Raw genomic sequence first — 19470 nt, forward strand, 5'->3', positions numbered from 1 at the left:
TAGCCTAAGTTTGGCTGAAATTGATACAGCAGTTTCAAAGGAGAAGATTTTTTAAAGTAAGTCAACATGATGAACAAATTGTGAAAAAAGTCTTTAAAGGGCAATAACTCCTTAAGGGGTCAATTGACAATTTTGGTCAAATTGACTTCATTGAAGATCTTACTTTGCTGAACATTATTGCTGTTTACAGTTTATTTCTATCTATAATTATATTCAAGATAATAAACAAAAACAGCAAAATTTCCTTAAAATTATCAATTCAGGGGCAGCAACCCAACAACAGGTTGTCTGATTCATCTGAAAATTTCAGGGCAGATAGATCTTGACCTGATAAACAATATTACCCAACGTCAGATTTGCTCTAAATGCTTTGGTTTTTGAGTTATAAGCCAAAAACTGCATTTGACCCCTATGTTCTATTTTTAGCAATCGCGACCATGTTTGTTGCTAGATCATAACTTCGGATACAATTTACAAACTAGATACCCTAAGGAACATTCAGTTAAAGTTAGGAAGTATTTGGCCCAGTCGTTTCAGAGGAGAAGATTTTTGTAAAAGATTACTAAGATTTACGAAAAATGGTTAAAAATTGACTATAAAGGGCAATAACTCCTAAAGGGGTCAACTGACCATTTCCGTCATGTTGACTTATTTGTAAATCTTACTTTGCTGAACATTATTGCTGTTTACAGTTTATCTCTATCTATAATAATATTCAAGATAATAACCAAAAACAGCAAAATTTCTTTAAAATTACCAATTCAGGGGCAGCAACCCAACAACAGGTTGTCTGATTCATCTGAAAATTTCAGGGCAGATAGATCTTGACCTGATAAACAATATTATCCCATGTCAGATTTGCTCTAAATGCTTTGGTTTTTGAGTTATAAGCCAAAAACTGCATTTGACCCCCATGTTCTATTTTTAGCAATGGCGACCATGTTTGTTGATAGATCACAACTTCGGATACAATTTACAAACTAGATACCCTAAGGAACATTCAGTTAAAGTTTGGAAGTATTTGGCCCAGTAGTTTCAGAGGAGAAGATTTTTGTAGAAGATTACTAAGATTTACGAAAAATGGTTAAAAATTGACTATAAAGGGCAATAACTCCTAAAGGGGTCAACTGACCATTTCCGTCATGTTGACTTATTGGTAAATCTTACTTTGCTGAACATTATTCCTGTTTACAGTTTATCTCTATCTATAATAATATTCAAGATAATAACCAAAAACAGCAAAATTTCCTTAAAATTACCAATTCAGGGGCAGCAACCCAACAACAGGTTGTCTGATTCATCTGAAAATTTCAGGGCAGATAGATCTTGACCTGATAAACATTATTACCCCGTGTCAGATTTGCTCTAAATGCTTTGGTTTTTGAGTTATAAGCCAAAAACTGCATTTGACCCCTATGTTCTATTTTTAGCAATGGCGACCATGTTTGTTGAGATCATAACTTCGGATACAATTTACAAACTAGATACCCTAAGGAACATTCAATTAAAGTTTGGAAGTATTTGGCCCAGTAGTTTCAGAGGAGAAGATTTTTGTAAAAGATTACTAAGATTTACGAAAAATGGTTAAAAATTGACTATAAAGGGCAATAACTCCTAAAGGGGTCAACTGACCATTTCCGTCATGTTGACTTATTTGTAAATCTTACTTTGCTGAACATTATTCCTGTTTACAGTTTATCTCTATCTATAATAATATTCAAGATAATAACCAAAAACAGCAAAATTTCCTTAAAATTACCAATTCAGGGGCAGCAACCCAACAACGGGTTGTCTGATTCATCTGAAAATTTCAGGGCAGATAGATCTTGACCTGATAAACAATATTACCCCATGTCAGATTTGCTCTAAATGCTTTGGTTTTTGAGTTATAAGCCAAAAACTGCATTTGACCCCTATGTTCTATTTTTAGCAATGGCGACCATGTTTGTTGATAGATCAAAACTTCGGATACAATTTATAAATTAGATACCCTAAGGAACATTCAGTTAAAGTTTGAAAGTATTTGGCCCAGTAGTTTCAGAGGAGAAGATTCTTGAAATAGTTTACGACGACAGACGACGACAGACGACGGACGCCAAGTGATGGCATAAGCTCACTTGTCCCTTCGGGACAGGTGAGCTAAAAAACGAATCTTGTTTTGATGATCATAGCAAAAAATGTTGAATGCTTCTATTAGTAATTTCAAAGGGATGTCAAAACCATGCATATTTTTTTTTTAGAATGAAGCGCTTTTTAAAATTTAATTAGGGGCCAGCTGAAGCCAACCTCCTGTTACTAGATTTTCTTGCTGCTTTGAAGACTAACATGGGGTCTTGGGCTGATATCTGCTCTTCAGTCAGGTTGTTCTCAATTTGACATATTCCCCATTTTCATTTTCAATTTTATGCTATGTTTCAAATAAGTATGTTCAAAGATTGTTTTTAGGATTTCTTTGATAACCTTGGCTTTTGTAACAATTTCAGATTTAGACAAGAGGCTGTTAATCTGAGTATGGTTTTTGACCACTATTGATACATTCATACTGTGACCCACTCTTATTAACTTCTATGTCATTTGGTCATACACACAAAAAAGTTGAAAGTAGTGTTAGTTTTTTATGTGTTACATATTTGTTTTTTAGTTCATTTTGTTCATTAGGCCATCAGTTTTCTGTTTGAATTGTTTTACATTGTCATTTCTGGGCCTGTTAAAGCTGACTATGTGGTATGGGCTATGCTCATTATCGGACCGTACTGTGACCTATAGTTGTTTATTTCTGTGTCACTTGGTCTCATTTGCAATCATACCACATCTTCTTATTTTTATATTTATTCCTTTTTGTTCCCTATGAGCAATATTATCACAATGGTTTTTTTATGGAATTATCTCCCTTTATCTATCTGGATAGTGTCATACAGACATAAGCTGAAAGTAGTGTTAGAAACTAATTAACAAACAAACAAGTATGTGTTCCTAATACACAGATGCCCCATCTGCACTATCATTTTCCATGTTTAATGTGTTTAGTGGTCTGTGAAAATGAGGTAAAATCTCTAAATTTGGCATTAAAATTATAAAGATTATATCATAAAGAACATGTCTACTAAGTTTCAAGTTCTTTGGACCATAAACTTTAATCTGAAGCAGGACAGATGGACGAACGAATGCACAGACCAGAAAACATAATACCCATAAGTGGGCCATGAAAATCATTCAATGAATAAATAACAAACCAATAATAAATCTTCAGGTCTGCTAACTCTGGCTTCCTCTACACATTGTTGTAAATAAAAGTGAAATGGTGATCTCCAATAACCTTTGTACTGAAAATTAACATTAGTAATTTCAACATTAGTGTTGTTTCCAATTTATGTTTATCATAAAAGAAAATTTGTTTTGAGAAGAATTGACACAATTTTTTCCAAGTCTAGTAAATATCAATTCAGGCTAGTGTTTTTATTATTCAACTAACCCAATGTTCTAGTGCTTTAATTATTTTTAAGCATAGACTGTCCGGGTGAGCCAAGACTCTGAAATGAAGAACATACTTTGACCTATAATGGTTTACTTCAACAAATTGCGACATGGATGGGGTGTTGGCTATTGATACATATACTCATACCACATCTTCTTATATCTAAGTAAAGGACTTAGATTTTGTTCATTTTTGAATGCAGTATACATCCTCCTTTGGTTTCTGGTATATATCTCATTAGAAAATTATACCTCATCGCTTGATATATATTTTATTTTATTGATTTTGTATTAACATTGTATCATAGATCAATTTTTTTTTATTCAGTGTATGTTCACTTGTGTTAATAAGTCTTTTGATTGAGTTAAGACATTTCAATTGATATTTTATAGTTGGCTTTCTATGTTGTGATGCTATGCTTTAGTTTTAGATAATGATGAAGGTTTGGTACCATTTAAACATTAAAACCCACTGCAATTGTTTGCACCTGTCTTAATTTTGGAATCTGAAGTTCAGCAGTTGTTGTCTGTTGATGTGGTTCACAAGTGTTTCTCATTTTTATATTGATTAAACAGTTGGTTTTCCACATTTGAGGGTTCAACACTAGTAATTTTTGGGGCCCTTTATAACTTGCTATTTGATGTGAGCCAAGGCTCAGTGTTGAAGACATTACTTTGACCTTTGATGGTTTACTTTTAAAAATTGTGACTTGAATGGAGAGTTGTCTCATTGGCACTCACATCACATCTTCTTAATATATATATTACATTAAAAGAAGTTAGTTAAATACCCTATTAAGGTCAAACTGTTCCCGTACAATTTCTTCTAATCTTTTTTCACTCAGCTGAAAGAAATAAAAATCATTCCATCAAAATTTGGTAGATTTTTTTCTGGACCACAATAATTCATTGATAATAGAAAAAATAAATTGAGAATGAGTTCGCCACTGTAAATATGCATTAGTCCACTTCCACATACAGATGCAGAATTTGCAAAGTTGACCTTTTTGTGATTATAGGCATTGTCTATAAATTTCATTACCTTTGGTTGTGGCAAACAAAAGTTAAAGAACAGAAATGACTGATTAAGCAATTTTTACATTTATAAAGAGGGCATAAATCAAGAATTTTAAAAGAGATGCCACCCAATTTCAAATTATATCTGTGTTTATGAAGTGATAAACATTGGGCCTTAAATAAAATATTGTTTGTTTCCCCAATCCCGACCGACCCTTCACAATTGGTGCTACTCATAAAATTTTATTGTCAAAACTAAGTGAAATATTATTTTATTCATTTTGGATTTTCAGGCTTGCCGGATCGTCCGATAATATTCAGGCTTTTTGGAAAAATAAAATTATTTCCCTACCTACCTATCCACACCTGGCTTGGCAGGGTCGGGATTGGGGAAACAAACAATATTTTAATTTAGGCCTTGTGTATAAGTTTGATAACATTTGGTTGAGGCAAACTTAAGTTGAAGAATTGAAACCAAAAAGTACAGCCAATTTTAAGACTATATACAGGGGTTCAAATTAGCGGTGGTCCAAGGTCCGTGACCTTCCACTATTGCAAGCGGACCTTCGTTTTGGTTACAACACGCCCAACGGACCTTGGATTTGAAAGAAAATAAAAAATAACTTCGCAGACCTTTGTACCAAAATTTCCAAATAAACGATCTCAAAATATATTTTCATCTTTATTATTCATGTGACAGCAATATTCATTTTGTCCAACCGCTACCTTTATACCGAAAATCGGAAACAAGTAATTTGTAAATCCTAGTACAATCGTATCTGACTGACAACATATCAACATTGAAAAACAATAGATGCCATATTTAACCGGAAATGAAGATAATTACAATACTGGATCAGATTCCGGGGCAGATAAGGGTAATTCCGGGTTTGCCGAACAAATACAATAAAAAAAAATAATGTCAGGCTGGTGGCAAAACACATCTAAGATTATGAAATATAAGCACTAGAAATTTCCATGTCAACATCCAATACAATGTGACCGCCTTTGTCTTTATCATTAATAAATGTGGATATGACATGTAGATGTTTTTAAAGTGTAAACAAATTACTGCAATTCCAAGGGGTAATTTCTTCTCAATTTTGAGGGGCCTGTAAATAGCTGGAAGTTTCGTACTTTATTTTCAAAAATAGTGCAACTAGATATGATACAATGAAACAAAGTAACACAAGCTCTAGTGGGCTTTTAAAATAGAGCTGAAGGAGTGTGAGCCCTGAGATAATGGTATAATTAGTAATAAATTACCAAACGTTGTTACAATACACATACCAACAGTGACACCCTAACGGCAAATACCAACAAATTAAAATAAGGATAATATAAATTCATAATATACAAGACAATTACATTTATTATTTATTTAACATATTATACAACAGTGACACTGACAATGAAACAAGCATGTATAAAGGAGCATAACTAATGAATAGTAAATGTGTTGTGACCCAATTTCAAACTTGATCGGTGTTTTTTTTGGAAAACCATTCGAATGGGTATAAGTTTTATAACATTTGGTTGCGGCAATTGAAAGTTAAAAGAATGGAAACAAATTTTTGGGTAGTACAGGATGAATGTACAGAAAAGTTCTAACGGAAAGAATTGGTTGCGGCAATTGAAAGTTAAAAGAATGGAAACAAATTTTTGGGTAGTACAGGATGAATGTACAGAAAAGATCTAATGGAAAGGCAACCCATCAACCCCTACACACAAACTAAATTTTAAGCAGCTTCTCAAGATTAAGATTTGGTATAAGTAACAAAACATTACAGCAAAAAAAAAATATGGTTGCCCTTGACAGTTAGAGCCGGGGCTCTAGGGGTAGGGGTTGGTGGAAGGGGACTACTCAAACTTACAATATATGGATGGTTGCATTTCCCTTATAATTTATAATTTATAGCCAAAATGTTTATTTTGTGAATGGGATAAGGATCTTATAAAAGTGCCTCCCTTTGATAACCCCATGGGTTTATTCTGGAACATCCAAAACATAAACATAAACAAGAATGTGTCCATAGTACATGTTTGCCCAATCACACAGTCATATTCTATGTTCAGTGGACCACGAAATTTGGGTATTGAAATTAGAAAGATCATATTAAAAGGAGCATGTGTACTAAGTTTCAAGTTGATTTGACTTCAACCTCATCAAAACTACCTCAACATAAAACTTTAACATGAAGTGGGACGGACGTACAGACCAGAAAACATTATGCCCATAAATGGGACCTAAAAAATGGTCCAGGATCAAAGGAAATTTTAATGAAAAGAGCAAACACTGTAAAAGCATAAGAGTATTTTTTACAAAAATGTAGATAGCGAATCTTACTTCAATATCTGAACATGCAAACCCTTAATCAATAGTTCTCAACTTTTGAGTCATTTTGTAGATTTTTTATATGCATAGCTAGTAGTCTGTAACTATTTTTATTTTTTTATTTTATTAATTTCATTTTTACAAAACAGATGGTTTGAGGGACTCTATATCTTACCTTGACTGCAGATCTTACAGGTTCACTTGGCCATAATATTTTAACAGTGGAATAACCAATTTTTTGTGTGGCTTTATCTAGCTTATCCTGAAATTACAAGATGAATAGTAAGACTTTCATACTTATATAAGAAAATAAAATATCTTTTTCTTATATAAGAGATAGTTAGCTATATCTTTTTATGTTACAAGTATCCAACAATAAAATTGAGAATAGAAATGGAGATGGGTCAAAGACACAGCAACAGAACCAAAGATCAGAAAACAGCTTAAAGTAACCAATGGGTCCTCAACACTATATACTAAATACTGCAGCTGGAGTCATTTTTAAGGCAATTCCTAATCAATATTTATACAATCTATATTTAGCAAAGAATGGTGAATTATATGTTCTAGGGTCTACTTATCACCCGGGAGTCCCTGAGATGCTCTAGATTTCCGGTTAGGGTTCGTGTTGCGCTGTCTTCATTATTTTATGTTGTTTTTTGAAGACTGATTATTTTTTGTTATTCATTTTTTTTTCATGTTATCTGTTGGTTCTATTTTGACTTTCAGTTGGAATATTGTTAACTTGGATATGTGTGATTGCTTGTTTCGAAGCTGAGACATTTTTACATAACTATGTGGTTACATTTTCAGGGTTCCAAGTGAGCAGGGTTTCCGCTGGCGGTTGCCATTTTCGCAATTTGCGAAAAAATAATAATTGTGGCGATAAAAATTCGTCATTTGCTAAAGAATTTGGCGAAAGAAATATATAGAACGATTTATTTTCCTCCATCTTGTTTATTTACTTTTTTCGAGTTTCTCGGACTTAACCCCGATCAGACAATACTCGGAATTCACCTTGACCTCATTAAGGTTTGGACAGAAAATCAATAATCAGCTGATTGCATTTTATAGCTATCGACAACAAAGGACTATATTAATAAAGGTGTTGATTGAATCGTTTGACAAAATGATATAGTTAAATGGCTTCTGCTAAATGTCATATACAGAATTTGTTTACCACTTTGCGACGCACGTGTTTGAAGCAAACTTTTGACGTCTCCCCCGCTTTTAAAGATAGTTTAGAAAAGAAAGCTGTTGTTGTGACGAAAAATGTCGAAAAGCAAGAAAAATCTCGGATTTAAAACTTTAATTATCCTTTGACTTAAATATCGGTAATTGATTAGGAAGACGTTTTTAAAGTCGTTTGAGTGACACACGTGTTTCAAGCCTAGTTTTACATCTCAACTTTTTCATTTACGATGGTGAAGACTAAAAGAAAACTGTAGTTATGAAGAAATCTATCCAAAAGGTTGGCTCGAATGAGAGTAGCCCTTCAATGTAATGACTACACATGAAACAAGGGATCAATTTCATGTGATTAAAGCTTTTGTTTTGTTGTAAAAAAAACCTTCTTAGTACAAAAGGGAACATCAGTATTTTTCTTTTAAAGGAACTTTCCCTACGAACTATACTGGTTTTATATAATCAAAACATGTCCATTAATTTTGTTATATTCCAGGACGTATATCTTCTTTATTATTAAAAGTATAGTGACCCAATCAATTAGAAAAGTTGTTTAAAATACAATGAAAATTTTTCTTTTTTAAATTAAAAAAATCTGTTGTTTTAAAGTGAATTTTTAGTGTTTATTCATTAACATGTAAACTCTAAAATAAGTTTGAGAGCATAATCATAGACACACTGGGCAAAATCATCTTATTTAAGGGAAAGGGTGAGGGGGTAGAAAAAAATGTAAATTTTAAACGAAAAATATAGTTATGTAATTTGGCGAAAAAAAGAATAAAGTGGCGAAAAATATATTGTTTTGGCGAAAGAGCTGGCGAAAAAAATAATTGACCCAGGGGAAACTCTGCAAGTGAGATTACTTTGTGCATTTAATGCAATCTTTACCCCACAAATATAAAGAGTTTTACCAAAGTTGTTTGTATCTTCCCCATTGTGTTGACGATTTCTTCTTTGTATCGATTCTTGAGTTGTTTCGCTTTCTCATAATTATCTTCATCTTCTTTCATCAGATCAATATAAACCTGTTTCCCCTCTACAGTTAGGTAATTCCACTTTTTTATAACAGCTCTACTGAAATGATCCATCTGAAAATAAAAATTGAGTGCATGCTTAATGTACCTAGAAAATCTTGGGGCGGTTGCAGACCTTATGTTAAAATTTCATAGATTTCTGTTTACTCAAACTTAAGTTATTGTGCCAAAACAAAGAAAAATGCTTATTTGGACCCTTTTAGGCCCCTAATTCCTAAACTGTTAGAACCAAAACACCAAAAAACAACCCAAACCTGCCCTTTATGGTCATAAACCTTGTGTTTAAATTTCATAGATTTCTATTTATTTTTACTAAAGTTAGAGTGCGAAAACCAAATGTCTTTGGATGAAAATGACGCAGACGCCATCGTCATACCAATTCATATATACGACCAAAATATTTTCAGTAAAATTGGGTAAAAATCGAATTCAGCCTTCAAAGTAAAAAGATAAACCAATAGGGAACATGTGTACTATGTTTCAAGTTGATTGGACTTTAACTTCATCAAAAACTACCTTGACCAAAAACTTGAAACTCACACTTTTAATTTCTATGTTCAATTTTTGCGGTCATATAAAAAAGACATTTAAATTTTATATGCAAAGAACATGGCAATTTTTTACCAAAGGCAGATATTTTGGAGCTTTTTTTTAATGATATCAACATTTCAAAAGTCATCTTGGAACAAAACAAATTGATTTTTTGGTTGATTTTTGTACCATATCATGAAGTTACAACTGTGTAAGAAAAAAAAATTGTAATAAAAACAAAAATGTTGGTATTTTTGGGGAATTGTTTGTACCCTCGAGCCTCCTTAAATTATCTAAATTGTAATACTAATTTTTCATCAGATCCTTGGCAAGGCAATAACTTTACGAATTGTTCCTCTTCACTCTGTTCTGGCATTATTAGTTACTGTCATTATCCAACCACCTTTGAGGTATTTAAATACCTATTGCCTGACCAGTATAAAAAATTGTCAACACAATTTGTTCATTTAAATTGTACAATATGTATTGTGAGAGCTCATCAACAGGTGGTCATTTAACTACCCAGTAAAAAATCTTCACTAAAAGGTAAAATTTAAATGACTGATAGCTAGCTTGCTTTCCTCATGTATCATGACCAATGTCCTGAATAGACTATTCTATTTAGATATGGGACATTTTAAGCCATTTCTTTTTGTGTCTCTTTACAGTGAAGATGGAAATTCAATCAGTGAATTTAGTTTATAAACAAGAGGCTCTCAAGAGCCTGAATCGCTCACCTGAATTTTTTTGGTTTAATCTCTCATCAATGATTATTTTGGCTTTTCAATTTATTTAAATGTTCTTTGAATCGTCCTATTTTCTTCAAAAGCAAAAACAAAATCATTTTCTCCTATGTTCTATTTTAGCCATAGGAGCTATGTTTCTTGACATACAAGGAAATGAAATATAAAATTTATACTAGATACTCTGAAACTCTGAAACTCATTTAGCCTAAGTTTGGCTGAAATTGATACAGCAGTTTCAAAGGGGAAGATTTTTTAAAGTAAGTCAACATGATGAACAAATTGTGAAAAAAGTCTTTAAAGGGCAATAACTCCTTAAGAGGTTAATTGACAATTTTGGTCATATTGACTTATTTGTAGATCTTACTTTGCTTAACATTTTTGCTATTAACAGTTTAATTGTATCTATAATAATATTCAAGATAATGACCAAAAACTGCAAAATTTCCTTTAAATTACCAATTAAGTGGCAGCAACCCAACAATGGGTTGTTTGATTCATCTGAAAATTCTAGGGGTGATAGATAATGACCTAGTGAACATTTTTACCCCATGTCAGATTCGCTCTAAATGCTTTCGTTTTTGAGATATAAGCCAAAAACTGCATTTCACCACTATGTTCTATTTTAAGTAACGGCGGCCATGTTTTTTGACGGATCAAAAATCGAAGCACACACTTTGTGCAGGATAATCTAAGGAACAATCATGCTAAGTTTCATCCAAATCCATTCAGTAGTTTCAGAGGAGGAGATTTTTTAAAGTTAGCAAATATGATGAACAAATTGTGAAAAATTGTCATTAAAGGACAATAACTCCTTAAGGGGTCAATTGACAATTTTGGTCATATTAACTTATTTGTAGATCTTACTTTGCTGATCATTTTTGCTGTTTACAGTTTATCTTTATCTATAATAATATTCAAGATAATGACCAAAAACTGCAAAATTTCCTTAAAATTACCAATCAAGTGGCAGCAACCCAACAATGGTTTGTTTGATTCATCTGAAAATTTCAGGGCTGATAGATCTTCATCTAATGGACATTTTTACCCCATGTCAGATTTGCTCTTAATGCTTTTGTTTTTGAGATATAAGCCAAAAACTGCATTTGACCCCTATGTTCTATTTTAAGTAACGGCGGCCATGTTTTTTGACGGATCAAAAATCGAAGCGCACACTTTGTGCAGGATATACTAAGGAACAATCATGCTAAGTTTCATTCAAATCCATTCAGTAGTTTCAGAGGAGAAGATGTTTGAAAAATTGTTAACGACGACAGACGACGACGACGGACGCCAAGTGATGAGAAAAGCTCACATGGCCTTTTAGGCCAGGTGAGCTAAAAAAGGAGATATATGTTTGCTTCATGGTGATTTTAATGTGGGATGTATTTTAAGTTTCTGATTCCTTATATGGAGTTAAAATGTTTGTGAAATGTTTTTTTTTGGGATAGCCCATCTAATTGTGAATAATTCTACAAGATGAATAATGTGTGGCTTGGTGTTTTCTAATGGGATATATTTTCATGTTATATTACGATTCCTGAAATGGAATAGTAGTGATGCTAAGTTTCATTTAATATTCAGGATCTACTTTAATTGGAATTACTGTTAAAAATTTATTTTCAATATACCAAAAAAAAGTACAAATGGCTTCTAAAGAGAATAGAAATTTCAATGCTTTATTCTTCATTATGAAAATGGGATTTACCAGCAATGATTTATTTGTGATTGTAAGCAAAATAAATAAATTTACAATGAATATCTTTATAAGAAAGAACAAATAGTGTATTAAATGTAAAATGTCCCATACCCAAATAGAATAGTCCATTCAGGACATTGGAAATGAGGAAAGCAAGCTAGCTACATGTATCATTCATTTAAATTAGCTCTGTCAAAAACAAACCAGGTAAATCTACAGGTAGTTAAATGACCACCTGTTGATAATAGCTCTCACAATACCTGTTGTACAATTTAAATGGACAAATTGTGTTGACAATTTTTAAACTGGTCAGGCAATAGGTAATTCACTACCACAAAGCTTATTGTATAGGCACAGTAATTGTAACATTTTTTTAACTTTCAATTTTAAAAAGTGCGCTGATTTTCAATTTTGGTTAATGATAAAAAATAATAATTTCATGATTTTGATTTAAAGAAACTTTTATTTGTAAATGTCACTCATTCAATCAGGGTTATCCCATTGAATATGGGTGGGCACATAGAAAGGGAAGTTAAATTATTGAATATGGGTCATGTTTTTTTTTTTCGGTATGTGTCTTACCATTATGCAAAAATTTGAAAGTCCCTTCCTTCCCTCCCACATTTTAATGAAATAGCCCAATTCCAGAGGGAATTTTTTCAATCAAATTAATTTTTATTCTTTGTTTGAAAAATACATTTACTGTATTGTAACATATATGAACATTTTAATAGCAACATAATGAGGAATCAACAACATAAAATAACTAAATAAAGCAAGATTATTTCAAACTACATGTAATAGCATTATAATGGTGAATAAATATGAACAAATAAATTGTATTCTAAAAAATGTTCCAGTACAAGATGCATTTTTTTAAATTGCTTATTTATAAAGGAAAATCAGAGATAGTATATAGCAACTTAAATAAAACTAAATTATTGACTAATATAAAAGGATTATGACACTGATTTTGCATATAAAATAGACCCCAATTATAATCTGTAATCAGGGTCTATTTTATATGTAAAATCAGTGTCATTATGACTTTTATATAAATAATTATAATTACAGGAAGTGGTATGAGTGCTAATGAAACAACTCTATCTCCATCTAAATCACAATGTATAAAAAGTTAACAATTATAGTTTGAAGTATGGTCTTCAACACAGAGCCTTGATTCTCCCCAAACAGCAAGCTGCCAATTAATGTGAGCAAAGGCTCGGTGATGAAGGCTGTACATCGACATATAATTGTTAACTTTTTACACATAGTGATTTAGCACTCATACCAAATCTTCTTATCTATAGATAAATGATAATAACACTGATTTTACATATAAAATAGACCCTGATAATAGCTTGCTGTTTGGTGTGAGTCAAGGCTCAGTGATGAAGGCCTTAATTTGACCTATAATTTTTTACTTTTTACACATTTTGACTTGGATGGAGTGTTGTCTCATTGGCATTTATACCACATCTTCTGATTTATCCTGATTACATTTTCAGACCTACTTTGTACAGTTCCTGAGAATCTTGTTTTCTGGCTTCTTCAATACAGAACTGCTGATAGAAATGGCAGGCTGACTTCCATTTACCATTAATCTAAAATATATAAATCTGGATAAAAGGTGATTTGTGACCAGACATCAGCAGGAACCAAACAATTTTGGATTTTTATACATGATTACTGTATATTTAGACTAATTTAGTATTGTGACCAAGGTACAAGATTAAAAATTGTCATCGCAGAAAAATCAATATATTAATATGTATTGAATGTCAGACACAAAAATGCAGCAGGGAAACTAAACAGACATACAAGTGTAAAACTTTAAGACCCCTCCATTACAAAAATAGAACGATCAACAGGATATGATATCAAGGGACAAAGAATGAATTTGAATGTGATAGGGTTTTAATGACGCCCCTCCCCCAGCATTAGATCATGAAACAGCCCTTGGCATATTAATAATTTCATTCTAATTTCTGCTATCAACAAGTATATGAATCTTACCCTTTTTTTAAGAAACGAAGAAAGACTTGTATCAAATAATTCCTTTTCTGAGACTTTTGAGAGCTGAAAATAAAAATAAACAATCATTTCATGAATTGTCAATGAATTAATCAACATTCAGGTTTACACATACAGCGTAGATTAAATTTATTGCTTTTTTAAAGGTCAAACATGTTAGATTAAATTTGTTCCTCTACTTGCAATGGAGTATTTTCAAGTGTGTGTACAATTGATGGATGGGAAATTTTTTAACTACACAAGAAAATTTAATGTATTTTAAGGGTTTCAAAGTGGAAACTTTTTGCAGCGATTAAATTTATTGCTTTTTGAAGACCAAACCAGTAAGATTTAATTTGTTTTTTTACTTGCAATGGAGTATGTGTATATGATTATTGGATGAATGGATAAGGTTTAACTTCCAATGTCAATTTAAATAAATATTCAAGGTGAGAACATGATGATAGACCTAGGTTTGTTCTAGACCCAAATGAACCAGTGTTTTAACCTGCAATTTAACAAATTAGTCAAAAGGAAAAAAGATGTCACCCTACCAAACATTTACTCTGACTACAAGTTAACCAGTCTTTGGTCTAACCCCTAAATGCTGGGTGCAATGAAGAAAAGCAGTTTTTAATTTGAAAGTCTTTGTTTTGAACTGACGTTGAATCTGCATTCCATTAGGACACCATGGAAACAGTGTAGGATTTTGAGTGTTCAGTAAGTCATATATACTGCCCATGTTATATTATAGATTTTTTTTCCCTATAAAATTTTGTCCTGAACTCTGAAATTTTCAAAAATTATTTCTTTGCCATGGGTTCATTTAAGTTCTATAGCATAAATGAACTTTTGCTACTAGTACAGAATATAATAAGTGAAGCAGTCCAGTGTTTCTGTTGATCTGTTTTTTTTCCCCTCTTATAGCTGATATTCCCTCGGTTTTGGTTTGTGACTCAGATTTGTTTCATTGAAATCTATAAATATAGAAGAGTGGTATACTACTGTTGCCTTTATTATGTTTATATATATCCTTTATTTATTGTTTTAAGTTACAAACCATTTTGGACCTTTCAACAGCATCTCTCTTTGCTCTTCTTTCACTCTTATCTTGAAACACGACCTCTGGTTCTAACAGTAGCTGTTTCTTCCTATAATCCTGTCCTTCAAACTTGTAACATGTAAACGGTTCCTCCTCCATGGAGAACGACTTCATGTTACCATCACTAACCTTATCCAGTTTACTTTTTACTTCATCAGTCTAAAAATAACAAGAATACATGTCTATAGGAAACCATGCTATCTTATTTCCATGTGTTTTGAACCATGAAATCTAGGTTAAAATCCTAACTTGTCATTAAAACAGTTCACTTTATTTTGATAAGTGTACTGAAACTACCCTGAACCAAAATGTTAAACCGGTTTTAAACCACAACTTTAAAATTGTATTGGACAAATGAAGAGATAAGACAGACATATGAATATATCTTGAACATATTGAATGTGCATATATACTGGATGATAAAATGTTTAAAAGGCATAGAACTGGCAGTTAGCAACTTATGAAAACTCTAAATAACTGAACAGATTTTTTAGTTTTTTGCAAGCTAGAAAGGTCAAGTAGACTTGTTTTTTTGTATAACTTTGCCAGGTAAATATAATACATATTATTATTATTTTGTTTTAATTTGATGTTTGATATGACTCTTAACTTCTAAAAGTGTTTTGGTCTGGAGAGTGTTGTCACATTGGGACTTATACCACATCTTCTAATTCCTATTTCTATTTGTTGTTGAAAGATATCAGTGACAAATACATTGCATTGACCTATACATTTACAGAAGAGAAATAACTGACCTTTGTTTTTCCTTTGGATAGAATCTGATCGATATTTTCGTCTGTAATTTCTGAATCTTTTGAGGCACACACATGTCTGGCTCCATGTTGTATCATAGATAACATGTTCTTCTTATCTAACTTCCTGGAATCTTGTTGTAATCTCCCTGTAAAATATTATGCTAATTAGTTCAATACTCTACCGGTAAACCAAAGACAAAAACATCTTTTTGCCGAACAGTAAATTGTTGGAACAATGTTATTACTGATAGTTATTATAGTATTTTTTTTTTTTAAATCTGGCAAGAATTTTACACATGAGAGTGCTAACAAGGCCATATCATAGTCACAGTAAGTGTCATAAAAATATTTTCAAAGCACATACAAATTCTGCTTTCGATATATTTTGAGTCACCAATTTTTGAAATAAAAAAAAAACTTGCAACATTTCTGTTGGATTTATAGTTTCAATAAAACAGACCACATTTAAAATTTGAATCCTACCTTGTTGAATAACAATTCTATCAAGCCTCAGTTTCATCTCAGCTCTTTCTATGATTCTCTCCTCCACAGTATTTTCAGTAATGAATCTGAAGATTTGTACTTGTTTTGTCTGACCAATTCTATGTGCTCTGTCCTAGAAACAGACCAAATAATTTCATTTATTTTTTTAAAGACATTGCCACTATAGTTTTGATTTTCCTCAATGGTGAAAACTTAAGATGGAATGTAGAAACTTACTTTAAACATTTGTTGGTATTTTGTAGCTAGATAGTTGTCAACAATAGCAACTAGTCGTGTTCATAATGCCCATCAGAGGTCAATATTCTGTTTGCCGGTAGTTTAAATTTGTTTGTGTCACGGCGTTTGTTTTCCTTTGACTTCCTTCATCTTATAAGTTTGCTCCTTGCTATTTTCTCCCCTTTGTTTTATAACTTTCACTTTATAATTTCAAAATATTTTATTTGCTTAGATATGCAAATGAATGAGACAAAATTTAATGAAAATTTTAATAGCAGAATCTGCTTACTCGTCCCGAACACCTGGTGGGGTTCCTGTTGTCTTTAATTATCTATGTTTTGAGTTTTTGCAATATTGTTGGTCTTTTCCATTTTAGCCATGGTGTTTTCAATTTATTTTGAACTTATGAGTTTGAATGTCCCTTTGGAATCCTCGCTAGAAATTTGACTGTTAAAGAGTACTAACCATAGCCTGTAAGTCACTTTGTGGATTCCAGTCTGAGTCATAGAAGATAACAATATCAGCTGTGGCCAGGTTAATACCAAGTCCTCCAGCTCTGGTACTCAACAGGAATATAAACTTTGTACTGTCTTTCTTGTTAAACTCATTGATAGCTTCCTATAATTAGATAAAAACTCATTGATAGCTTCCTATAATTAGATAAAAACTCATTGATAGCTTCCTATAATTAGATAAAAACTCATTGATAGCTTCCTATAATTAGATAAAAACTCATTGATAGCTTCCTATAATTAGATAAAAACTCATTGATAGCTTCCTATAATTAGATAAAAACTCATTAATAGCTTCCTGTAATTAGATAAAAACTCATTGATAGCTTCCTATAGCTTCCTTTAATTAGATAAAAACTCATTGATAGCTTCCTATAATTAGATAAAACTCATTGATAGCTTCCTATAATTAGATAAAAACTCATTGATAGCTTCCTATAATTAGATAAAAACTCATTGATAGCTTCCTATAATTAGATAAAACCTCATTGATAGCTTCCTATAATTAGATAAAACCTCATTGATAGCTTCCTATAATTAGATAAAACCTCATTGATAGCTTCCTATAATTAGATAAAACTCATTGATAGCTTCCTATAATTAGATAAAAACTCATTGATAGCTTCCTATAATTAGATAAAAACTCATTGATAGCTTCCTATAATTAGATAAAAACTCATTGATAGCTTCCTATAATTAGATAAAACCTCATTGATAGCTTCCTATAATTAGATAAAACCTCATTGATAGCTTCCTATAATTAGATAAAAACTCATTGATAGCTTCCTATAATTAGATAAAAACTCATTGATAGCTTCCTATAATTAGATAAAACCTCATTGATAGCTTCCTATAATTAGATAAAACCTCATTGATAGCTTCCTATAATTAGATAAAAACTCATTGATAGCTTCCTATAATTAGATAAAAACTCATTGATAGCTTCCTATAATTAGATAAAACCTCATTGATAGCTTCCTATAATTAGATAAAACCTCATTGATAGCTTCCTATAATTAGATAAAACCTCATTGATAGCTTCCTATAATTAGATAAAACCTCATTGATAGCTTCCTATAATTAGATAAAAACTCATTGATAGCTTCCTATAATTAGATAAAACTCATTGATAGCTTCCTATAATTAGATAAAAACTCATTGGATAAAAACTCATTGATAGCTTCCTATACTTAGATAAAAACTCATTGATAGCTTCCTATACTTAGATAAAAACTCATTGATAGCTTCCTATAATTAGATAAAAACTCATTGATAGCTTCCTATAATTAGATAAAAACTCATTGATTGCTTCCTATAATTAGATAAAAACTAATTGATAGCTTCCTATAATTAGATAAAAACTCATTGATAGCTTCCTATAATTAGATAAAAACTCATTGATAGCTTCCTATAATTAGATAAAAACTAATTGATAGCTTCCTATAATTAGATAAAAACTCATTGATAGCTTCCTATAATTAGATAAAAACTCATTGATAGCTTCCTATAATTAGATAAAAACTCATTGATAGCTTCCTATAATTAGATAAAAACTCATTGATAGCTTCCTGTAATTAGATAAAAACTCATTGATAGCTTCCTGTAATTAGATAAAAACTCATTGATAGCTTCCTATAATTAGATAAAAACTCATTGATAGCTTCCTATAATTAGATAAAAACTCATTGATAGCTTCCTGTAATTAGATAAAAACTCATTGATAGCTTCCTGTAATTAGATAAAAACTCATTGATAGCTTCCTGTAATTAGATAAAAACTCATTGATAGCTTCCTGTCATTAGATAAAAACTCATTGATAGCTTCCTGTCATTAGATAAAAACTCATTGATAGCTTCCTATCATTAGATAAAAACTCATTGATAGCTTCCTATCATTAGATAAAAACTCATTGATAGCTTCCTATCATTAGATAAAAACTCATTGATAGCTTCCTATCATTAGATTAAAACTCATTGATAGCTTCCTATCATTAGATAAAAACTCATTGATAGCTTCCTATAATTAGATAAAAACTCATTGATAGCTTCCTATAATTAGATAAAAACTCATTGATAGCTTCCTATAATTAGATAAAAACTCATTGATAGCTTCCTATAATTAGATAAAAACTCATTGATAGCTTCCTATAATTAGATAAAAACTCATTGATAGCTTCCTATAATTAGATAAAAACTCATTGATAGCTTCCTATAATTAGATAAAAACTCATTGATAGCTTCCTATAATTAGATAAAACACTATCAGAGCTTAGGCATTGCGGTCATAAACATTTTGAGTTTGATTATCATTCTCAATACTCAGAATTCAACAAATCAAAATATTTAGCACA

At 31.4% G+C, this 19470-nt stretch overlaps 1 protein-coding gene across 1 annotated transcript in view; it reads right to left on the reverse strand.

The window, feature by feature from the left end:
• LOC143042845 (uncharacterized) overlaps positions 1-19470 on the reverse strand; it is a 48080-nt gene that overhangs the window by 10117 nt on the left and 18493 nt on the right. Inside the window, exons 14-23 of the mRNA XM_076215321.1 lie at positions 17074-17226; positions 16372-16504; positions 15889-16034; positions 15092-15292; positions 14035-14097; positions 13533-13622; positions 8923-9099; positions 7002-7088; positions 4266-4319; positions 3234-3323 (exon numbers count right to left, since the gene is read on the reverse strand). Of these exons, the coding sequence (XP_076071436.1) occupies positions 3234-3323; positions 4266-4319; positions 7002-7088; positions 8923-9099; positions 13533-13622; positions 14035-14097; positions 15092-15292; positions 15889-16034; positions 16372-16504; positions 17074-17226 (1194 nt within the window). The remainder of the gene's footprint in view (positions 1-3233; positions 3324-4265; positions 4320-7001; positions 7089-8922; positions 9100-13532; positions 13623-14034; positions 14098-15091; positions 15293-15888; positions 16035-16371; positions 16505-17073; positions 17227-19470) is intronic.

This window comes from Mytilus galloprovincialis, chromosome 8 (genome assembly GCF_965363235.1).
Source record: "Mytilus galloprovincialis chromosome 8, xbMytGall1.hap1.1, whole genome shotgun sequence".
Taxonomy (NCBI): domain Eukaryota; kingdom Metazoa; phylum Mollusca; class Bivalvia; order Mytilida; family Mytilidae; genus Mytilus; species Mytilus galloprovincialis.